General features: G+C 27.6%; 1 protein-coding gene across 1 annotated transcript; it reads left to right on the forward strand.

Annotated features, from left to right (window-relative positions):
- Positions 1 to 8,665: 8,665 nt before the first annotated feature.
- On the forward strand, positions 8,666 to 9,906 carry LOC135930581 (prostatic acid phosphatase-like). Its single transcript, XM_065467426.1, has 2 exons — positions 8,666 to 8,968; positions 9,013 to 9,906. Exons 1-2 carry the CDS (start codon positions 8,666 to 8,668, stop codon positions 9,904 to 9,906), a joined length of 1,197 nt encoding a protein of 398 aa, XP_065323498.1.
- Positions 9,907 to 10,494: the final 588 nt, after the last annotated feature.

Here is a 10,494-nt window from a genome sequence, read left to right on the forward strand (position 1 = left end):
AATTTTTAAAAAAAATAATAATAGACTATCGAAATTTATAATAATCATTTATAACTTAAAATTTTAATGTAACTTATATTAATTGTTAATATTTTTAAATTTTCGCCAAATAGTTAATAATTTATTTATTTTATCATATGCAAATAACATTAATATTTAATATACACAATTAAAACGATTCAATATGAATCATGTTTGAAATTATTTATAACTTTTTCTTTCTTTTTTAAACGACAATATTTAATAAAGAAATTAATTGTACGATTTTATTTTGTCAGTTATATTTTCGGCACGAATCATAGATATCTTTGAGTGATTCCCTGTATAGGTCAACTAAGGCCGCAGGGACCCTGTGATCTCTGCCCTGCTTTATAAGTAGAAGGTTCAAATCCCTTTTAAAGTTCGCCAATAAAAGCCTACCTTTTTTCTCACCGCTTAGCAGAGGGGAACTCGGAGCCGAGATAGCGGATCTGATATGAATTCTCGAATTTTTGTTGTTCCCCGTGTCAAAACATGGTTCACCTGTGTCACTCATAGTGTCTTCGTCGATACGCTCGTATCTCTTATTAGTCACATTTTTATAATCGGCAAAATAATCAAATTTTGGTTTGAGTTCAACCCACCAACCGATCTTTTTTTCAGTTACTATATCATCTCTAGGTTCTAGGACCGAATCTTTTGCAACAAAATCTATATTTTCTATTAATTCGGGACATTTTATGTTTAGAGCAGTGATAGTATTTGTGTCATACATCATTAGAGGGAATTCTTCCACTAAATCATTATTTTGATAATAGATTGGAGCATTTGGAAATGATTCCTTATTTTGTGGTTTTGTATAATAGTTATGCATATTAAAAGATTTATGAGAGGTCACTAGTTCCTTCATAACCTCGTCAAACTGAATTTTCATCTGATGATTATTCAATTTATTAGAATCAGGAGAATCATGAAACTTGAATTTCTTATCATTTGAAAATAGTTCGTTTTCACTTTTTTTATTCATCAATGAACTTGAAATATTGTCAAATTTTCGCTTCTGTTCGTCTAATAAATTAATCCCATCTGAACCTGAAATTTGAAATTCCAATGTTCTATCAGAATATTTATAATTTTGACTTGAACAAGGACCCAAAAATTTATCAAATTGTTTATCGTTATTTATATCACATAAATGTATTTTGGCAGGTGGTATCATGGATATTTCACATTTTTCCTCTCTGCACGATTGTATCGGCTCTGTCCATATTATCCTTTCTACTATATCGGCACCACTTTCCTCTATACTCGAGATGATAATTTGAGGTATAGTTATTGAATTGTTTATAATTAATTTCTTCTCTAATTCAATATTTAGATTATTAAAATCTTGTCTCATTAAACCTACTATATCTGCACTATCTTGTCTCATTAAACCTACTATATCTGCGTTTCTGTGATCAATTATATCTTTCGAAAGATCAGCCATAATTTCACTGGACCCTATCGGACTTTGATATTCTGAAGATGCTATTTCTTCTTGCGATAAAAAATATTCCCCTCCATTAAACTCTTGCGAATACTCGATATCGTTCTGGTTTAACAATCTTTCGTGTTCAAGGAAATACTTTTCGTTTTCTTCACTCGGGCTCATCTTTAAATTCTTTATCTTTTTTTTAATCTTTATCTTGCCTAAATCCATATCGTCTTCATATTTATAAATTACGTCTTTATTGACGTCCAAAGATTGTATATACTTGAATTTTTGGGTAATTCCCATGTCATACGTGTTTTTCAACGTATTGCATTCTACAAAAGGTATTAGAATACTTTCCTTGTGCATTGGATCATATTTATTACAAGGACTTACTTTCCAGTTTTCATTATTGCTTTCTTCCAATTTTTCGTATTTTAGAATTTCATATTCTAATTCCTCGAGAGAGGAATACTCGTGATCACTTATCATGTTACCAAAAATACTTTCTTTGCAGTTGTCGGTTATATCTGCACAACTTTTAATGATACTCGGATCTTCTATGAATGTCTCTATTTTCAAATCTTCCCTCATCAAGGCAGGAATTTGGGTATAATTGCTAATAGTGCCACTCTGCTCTTCCGTCGCATTACTACGGTTCACGCTGATGTTTAAATGATTGTTAGTTTTATTTATATCGTTTGCTGATAGACTTTCACTGTTCTCTCGTTTCTTATTGCTTTTCTTTCTTCTTCTTAATCGATTGCTTACCCTTGAACCCTCGTTATTATCGCATGATGTTTCAGTAAATTCGATACTATCATTGACATCCCCTCCATATTTACTCGAATTAGTTGTGGAAAATGAGTCTACGATTTTCTTTTTCACATCCGAAGGACTACCTTTTTTAACGCAAAGCGTCCCATCGTTTTTAGCCGTACCTCTTTGTCTGTTATTACTACAGCAATCAAAAATGTGTTTCCACATAGTGAGCCTATTTTTGTTTAATTGTTTAACTTTTTAAGTTCTTGTTGATTATGTTTAAAAATCAAAAATAAACATTACAATCCTAATCATACCATTTTTTACTTAGATATTTAGTTTAAAATTATGTAATAAAAAAAATTTAATATATTGTAGAAAATATTATAATATTTCCTTAAAAGCAATTTTCTAAATTACGTCATTAAAGCGTATAAATAACGAAGTTTGATTAGTGCAATATCTTAAAAATGATAAGCACATTCTATAATATAAATAGATTCTTTTAAATTTTATTATATTTATATAATTAGGTTGCGAAAAAATTAATCAAATATAATATATTCGATTCAATTATTTTAAATCGTGTAATTTAATAATCGTAATAATGAATAATTTGTTATATTTATACAGTAAACTAAATTTTTTTAGAATGAACATATTTAAATGTGGAAATATAAATTTAATTTTTTTATAAAAAGTGGGAATTAATTGCAATTATTTCTAGCTCATTATTTCGCTAATATTTGATGAAATGTCCATTCATTTCTTTGTATCTTAATTTCGCAAGCAAATATCGCTTGAGATGTTTGTTGCCGTAATTCCAATATCACCAAAATCCTTATCGCTGATTTATACCAGATTTAGGGGAGGGGGGGGGGGGGGGAATAAAGATATATACAGGTTTTCTTTTTTTTTCAAAGAGGACAGTTAAGTTTTATCCATTTAACATTTTTTTAAATATCCTTATAAGGTTTTTGTTGAATTTTTCTTAACATAAAATATATATTATAGATTTGTGAATTGAATATCATAATTTTCCATTATAACATAAATTAAACACTTGATAGGACATAATTTTTAAATGAAGTAGGAAAAATGTTTTTTTCGGTCATTGTCGGCAAACTTTTAATGAAACCCATTTTTTGAGAGATTTCGAATGTAAAATTAAGGGTTCGAATAAATTTTGTTATTTAGTAAAAAATAAAATAAAACAGTAGTTTTTGTTTTCGAACAAATAAAAAAAATAATAAATCTTAAATTTTAATAAATGATCCATAAATGCAACAATAACTAATAAAGGGCGAAACAATCATAAGGTTTCAACAGTACGAGCAATTATTTAAAATTTTTTAACTATAATTAGATAAGAGTATTCTATAATTTCAAATCAAATACGAATAATTTTTGAATAGATTTATATAATATCAAAAAATAGAGGATAGGGTTCAACAACCGACGTTCATTTCCTAATTAGCCGCTAACTACTTATAATTCACTAAAAGATGAATATTATGGAAGTGAGGTTCTAAATTATAGATTTTTAGAAATCGATTTGATATAATCATTTTAAAAAAAATTTTGAGACCTAATTTTCTCGCACATTATCTGGATACCACCTTTTTAGGATAGTTTTTAAGCGGTGAACATGGAAATGCTTCTTTACTTCATTATTAAGTCATGTTAGACATTAATTTACGACTCAAAATTGTTTCAAAACACATTTATAATAAATTTAGTAAAATGAATATATTTATGTGCATGAAGGCAATCTAAATTGTATAAAAAGAGTATGCAGAAATTATCTGGGGTTTAAAACTATGTCGTAAGGGCTCTTCGCCTTTCTAGGTTATTTTACTTATGAATATTTAATGATAATCAAATAAATGTTGTTATTTACCTTCCAGCTCGAAGAATTTTATTACCGAAGATAGAGTGAAAATGACGGCTACATATATAAATGCCAAAAGGGACAAAAATAAGTGAATTACCATCGACCAGCCGATTTGAAAAAGTAGGGATTTAAACTCATTCCTTTTACGACAGTTGAGGAGATTAGATAATTTGAAAAGTTATATATGGATTTCCTATTCGCTGAAAAATGATCCGTAAAATGCTGAAACAGAAAAATCCCTCTAGAATAAGGCTTCCTTCGAGTGCTCCATTCAGGAACTTCTACAAAGGTGGGGGGGGGGGGGGGTATTACTCAAGATTGTCATTGATATAATTTTGATTTGAATTTTCTTTTTTAGGGAGATAAGAAGAAGTTAGAGGGTGAGATGAGGGATAAAGGGGTGATTCGCCATTGGCTTAGGGAGTTTAGAGAAGTCTGGTGCCATTTAAGAATGGACCATTTTTAGGTACCAGTTTGATTTAACAAATTATTTTGATGAAGGCATCATCTCTTCTAGTAAATTGAACTTATATATTTTTTTACTAAAAGAATAAGAATTTAAACAAAAATTTTAATTAACTTTTCTGCTGAGTAAACAGTTATAATAATATTTTATATTTTAAAAAAATAATAAAGCATTTTAATGCTTTACTAAATACATATTAATCGAATTACTTTCAAGCTAATGAACTTATGTACTCTTTATACTAGTTTTATTTTAAAATTAGTTTGATAAATTATGAAAAATATCAAATTTATTTTTCAAATGGCTTCGCTATAAATGTTATATACTCCCTATTAATTAATATTTTGTTAATAAAAATATTAATAAACTTCAAAATTTATTCTTATAACTAGGACCTATAGTTACATGAGTATAGACAGAGTTGTGAACCTGAATTAGGGTTCAGGAATTTAAAACTCTAATTAGCCGAAATTTTGATAAGAAAAAACTCGTAGAAAATTTATATACCCTGGTCCAATTTTTTTTTAAAGAAATCCGGGCGACAAATACTTTTAGGAAATATCGAGGCCGGGCCTTAAAATAAACCCGGTTTTGACCAAAAAAAAATTTTTTAATCCGGGGCAGGGCGGACAATACAAATGGTATCACCGCAGATCTCTGTTCTATACCTATATTTTTTATTATCAAAATATGTTTACTGGAATCAACGCGTATCTCTATTAGGTCGTTATCAATAGAATAGAAATTTGGGACACCAATACGCGGTTCAATAATATTATCTTCAGAATCAGTAGTAATTTTTTTAAAATTTATAAATACGAGCTGCTCTAAAAGGTGAGGAAAGGAATTGCAAAAGTTGGATAAATAATCAATGTATTTGCGATAGATTAAAAGGTTTTACTTTAATTTTAAATTCTTGTTAATATAAAGAAAAAATAAACTTTAATAAAAAAAATCTCTCATTTGACAGTTTTTGCTAGGAGAGGGATGGCTTCATTCAAGTGGTTCCTTTAGGAAGTTCAAAAACGGGGGGAGGGGGGGGGGATTACGCAAGATCGTTATTGATGATTTAAATTTCCTTCTTTAGGAGATAAGAAGAAATTAGAGGGTAAGATGAGGGATAAATCGCCATTGGCTTAGTAGAAAAATCTCTTATTCCATTTAAGAACTGATCGTTTTTAGGTACCAGATTGGTTTAACAAATGATTGTGAAGATGGCATCATCTCTTCCACTAAATTGAACTTATATTTTTTTTACTAAAAGAATTAGAATTTAAACAAAAATTTTAATTAATTTTTCTGCTTGAATAAACAGTTTAAATATTTATACATATTAATAGGATTACCTTCAACCTAACGAACCTTTGTACTCTTTATACCAGGGTTATTTTTAAATTAATTTGTTAAATTGTGAAAAATATTATCATTTATTTTTTAAATAGCTTCTCTATAAATGTTATTTACTCCCTATTAATTGATATCTTGCGAATAATAATATTAATATTTTTAACTTCAAAAGATTATGAAAATGATACATTTAATCATGTAAACATAACCTGTGATTAAAATTTATTCATAGAAACCTATTAAATAAGTATAAACAGAGTTGTGAACCCATTTGGTTCAGGATTTTATAACTCTAATAGACGGAAATTTTAATAGAAGAGGTCCTAATCGGCCCCTAGTCCATATTATCTCGGATTCGATGTGGGTCCATAAATTGATCTATGTTTTTAATATTCAACCAAACAATTTAAGATTTCTTAACCCTAATTTGGGTTACCAGGAATATATGATATCTAAGTTTACCGACACATTCTTTTTATTCTACAAAAATTAGTATAATATTTTTTTTCTCCTACCATGCTATAATTGATGATTTTCTTCTTGATATCTTCATCAGTCATGTGTATATGCGGTTACAGAAAAAAAATTATGTTTAAAATGCGCAAGATCTATTTTAAATGGCAGCGGTAGCCTAGAGAGTTTACTGAGAAGATTTAGATTAATGCACACGCAGCAAACCATTTTTAGATCCCGGCGAGAGCAATTTTTTTTATAATTAACATTTTTGAAGAGTTAGGGTACGGTTAAAATGGCCAGATATAGGGTACAGTAAATATGTATTTTGAAATGATTTAATAAAATTAGGTTGTTGTAAATATATTGTTACACCCTTTAACCTTACCCCAGTCCTGCCCCGCAGGCTGATTTCGGTTAAAAGAAACTGACCCGGTCTATACTGGAACAAAGGTAGTGATATCAGCAAAATGTGCACCTTCTTAATCCTAGCTGCCATTCCAAAATTCATTTTACCCTTTTATTACATAGAACAATAATTTGAATATTTTGAGATTAGGTCATACGAAACGTTTAATTTATTTATTTTTTATAAAAACAATTTGAACCATGGTTGAGTTCGGGACTTTAAAAAAACAAAATTCAGTTCGGGCCCAAAAAAATTATAAAGGATTGGGCTGCCAATCTCAGGACAAAAAAAATTCTTTTTTGGATCTATTCTAAATAAGTGATTCATTTTTTATTTGAGGAAATAAAGAAGAAGAAAAAAACCCACCAGCCCGATTTGAGTAACAACACTTGATAAAGTGACTTATGATTTATACAAAATTAATAATTAATTTTGGATTCACACTATCTTCTACTTCCTTACATTCTATTCATGATTGATTGGTATCTTCTCTAAATATAACATATATATATATATATATACCACATATTTTCCAAATCAATGTTTATTCATATTAAATTATTTATTTTTATTACTTATGCAATTACTAAATAAATATTTTTCAATCAAACTTAATGTGTTTAAAAAATTATTAATACCACTAATATTATTATATATAAAGTTCAAAAGCGATTTAATTTTCTCTTGATTAAAAAAAATATATATATATTATTTTTTAATTTTGATCTTGCTTTACATTTATAATATAATTTAACAATAAAAAAAGCTCTTTAACAAATTTTTATAAACAGAACATGTTAGAGTTGTTAATAAACTTTGCTCTATACATATATGCCATAATAATTCAGGATATTAGTTACTCTAGGAACCAAAGTATGTAATAATTATAATATGTAATTATTTTAATAAAATAGATGTGTAATATCATATTAAATTGTCTGAAATTCGTAGAGTGGGTGTTTTACGTATGTTAAAATATCCGGCGAAATTAGATTTTCCAAATTTTAAAACGCGCTAAAATTTAAATTGGAAAATAGCAAAATAATATATCTGATTTTGTTTAAAATTATTCCAGAAAGTGTAAAATAACCTATTCTATAAATTTCAGTTAATCTGGTTCAGAAATTTTTGGTTATTTTTAATCTATATATTATAAATAAACAGTATCTGATTAGGCACATCGCTAGTAGCAAAAAGCTCACTCATTATGGATTCTTGGCAAATTATGAAGATATATAAAGCCTTTCATTTTTGAAAATCAATAATCATGCTTGTTTTTTAAATTTTCCCTTTGTACCTTTATTCAAAAATATTTTACTTATATCCACCTCATCTTCCTAATTAAAATTAGCTACAAATTTTCTCTCCATTAAGCAAATTGGTAACTAATTTCAGTCTGCTTCTAGGACAGACATATTTGGGAATATTAATCCTTAAAATTTGAAGGAAGAAATTTTCAGTGAACTAAGCAGAGGTATTAAAAATTGGGGTTTAAATTATTCTCGAAAATAAATTTAGAAATATTAATTATATTTTTTAATAATTTATATGTATCTAGAAATTGATTGAATAACCCTGAATTCATAGTTAGCATAAAATTCATGGCTAATTATACAAAAATTTTAGAAATTTGTGTACCTGGCCATGAGATAACAATTCTTTAGTTTGCATGGAAAAAATAAATAAATAATATATTATTTTGATAGAATTAATTTTTTTATGAAAAGTTTTTTTTAATCTCACACTTTAAAAGAATATATGTGTTAATTTCATAAAATACTATCCTGGTCAACTGCATTGGAGCCATCATTTTTTTCTGTTATATAATTGTTTTTTAAATTTTTTAAAGCTACAAGTGATTCAAATAATTCTAACATAGTAATGACGAACATTATATTGAGACACGGTGAGAGGCCTCCGTATGAATTAGTTATGTTCAAGAACTACGTATTCAATGCGAGTCATTGGCCAAATGGCAAGACAAATTTAACGAATAATGGCATTGTTGCAATTCTCGAAACTGGAAGGCTCCTCAAAAATAGATATGATAAAGTTTTTAATCGTCAACTAAGTTTAAACGAGATTAAATCTTCATCTACCGATGTTAGAATGGCCAAAAGCTCGGCTTTGGCTTTTTTATATGGCTTTATTGGAAAGAAAATGGATTTCAATACGCGAAAAATGGTAAATATTGTTCATAATATAAAAGCTTATTAAAATATTTATAGGTTTTAGGTCTTCACGAATATGACATATTCCACATAGCAACCAAAGATGATATATTATTGGTTAGCCTCAAAAAATGTTACAATCATGCCATCGAAATAATTAACACTCTAACGATACCAAATTCCACTTTAATGAATTACGTCAATAGCAATATCAATCAATATAATAAAGTAATAGAATATTCGGGGTGGGGAGAGAGCATGTCTCCTATATTAATGGTGACTGTGGCAGACCCTCTATTATGTGACAAATCAAATAATTTTCCCTTACCTGATTGGGTAACGCCTGATGTCTATTATTTTATACAAAATTATACGGATATAACATTTGGCTTGATGTACAAGGAAAATAAAGCTTTGTTAAAATGGAGTAATGGCCTTTTGCTGAGCAGAATCTTGTGTAATATGTTAAAACATTTTGATTATCAATGGATGAATATCAAATATCCACAGTTTAAAAATTATTTGATATGTCACGATATCAAAATTGTCAATAATAACATTGAGGACCTTAAACCTATTCATATGTATTCCAGTCATGACGTTACTATTGCCGGATTGTTGTCAATGTTTGAAATAGTGTTTGATTTCAGACCTAAAGCAGCAGACGCTTTTATGATAGAATTATGGAGATATCCAAACCCTAATTATATAAGCTCAAATATTAGTTCATATAATAATTTGTCAAACAATAATTGGATTTATTCTACAGACCTTTATATCCCTTTTATTTATAATTTAAAATTCATGTATAAAACACATAGAAACGTAATCAAAAATATCAAAAAAGATATTCGTTTTGAGATCGCTATTCAAATGGTAAAGGATAAATTAGTCTCTACTCTAGAAGATGCTTTGATAACGTGCACTCCATATGAACAATTTCAATTTTGATATTGCATGTTTAAAATTAATTTTGGGGATTATTTTTTTATAATATTATATTTTATATTGCTAAATCTATAAATCTATAAATTTCAAAACAATTATTTAATGTTTTAATCAGCTAACCTAGATATACTTTTATAAGATTTATTGTAATAATAAAAAAACCTTATATTTTATAATATCTATTTAGCTTAAAATAGAATATATTTGATAGTGCTTTAAAGTAATGTCAAAGATAGTAACATCCGGCATTATTATTTTTAAAGAAGTAAAGTGAGATAAAAAACATGTAAATATACCCCGATACTTTTAAAATTTAATTGTACATTTTAGCGTATTTTATATTTTTCTTTAAATTTTATAAATTAAATATTTAGCCGAGTTTTCCACATCAAATATTCAACAAAGTTTTTATCCCATCTCCTATTTAATTTTATTACTCCATGTTTGATACCCTAATTTTTGACAAATAATTTCCTGAACCAAGTTAATTAAATTAATATTATAACCATCCAATTAATGTAAAGTAAAGTTATAAACATATTTCTGATTCTAAGCTGCCTGATAACATTTAGGTAGGAAATGAAATTTGAA

This window comes from Gordionus sp. m RMFG-2023, chromosome 1 (genome assembly GCF_954871325.1).
Source record: "Gordionus sp. m RMFG-2023 chromosome 1, tfGorSpeb1-WG-v2, whole genome shotgun sequence".
NCBI classification, from domain to species: Eukaryota; Metazoa; Nematomorpha; class Gordioida; order Chordodea; family Parachordodidae; genus Gordionus; species Gordionus sp. m RMFG-2023.

What these genes read in the sequence shown, in the direction of transcription:
- LOC135930581 (XM_065467426.1), top strand. Translation starts at nt 8,666, where the DNA reads ATGACGAACATTATATTGAGACACGGTGAGAGGCCTCCGTATGAATTA. An exon ending in ATTTCAATACGCGAAAAATG is followed by an intron (nt 8,969 to 9,012) that starts GTAAATATTGTT and finishes AAATATTTATAG; the next exon opens with GTTTTAGGTCTTCACGAATA.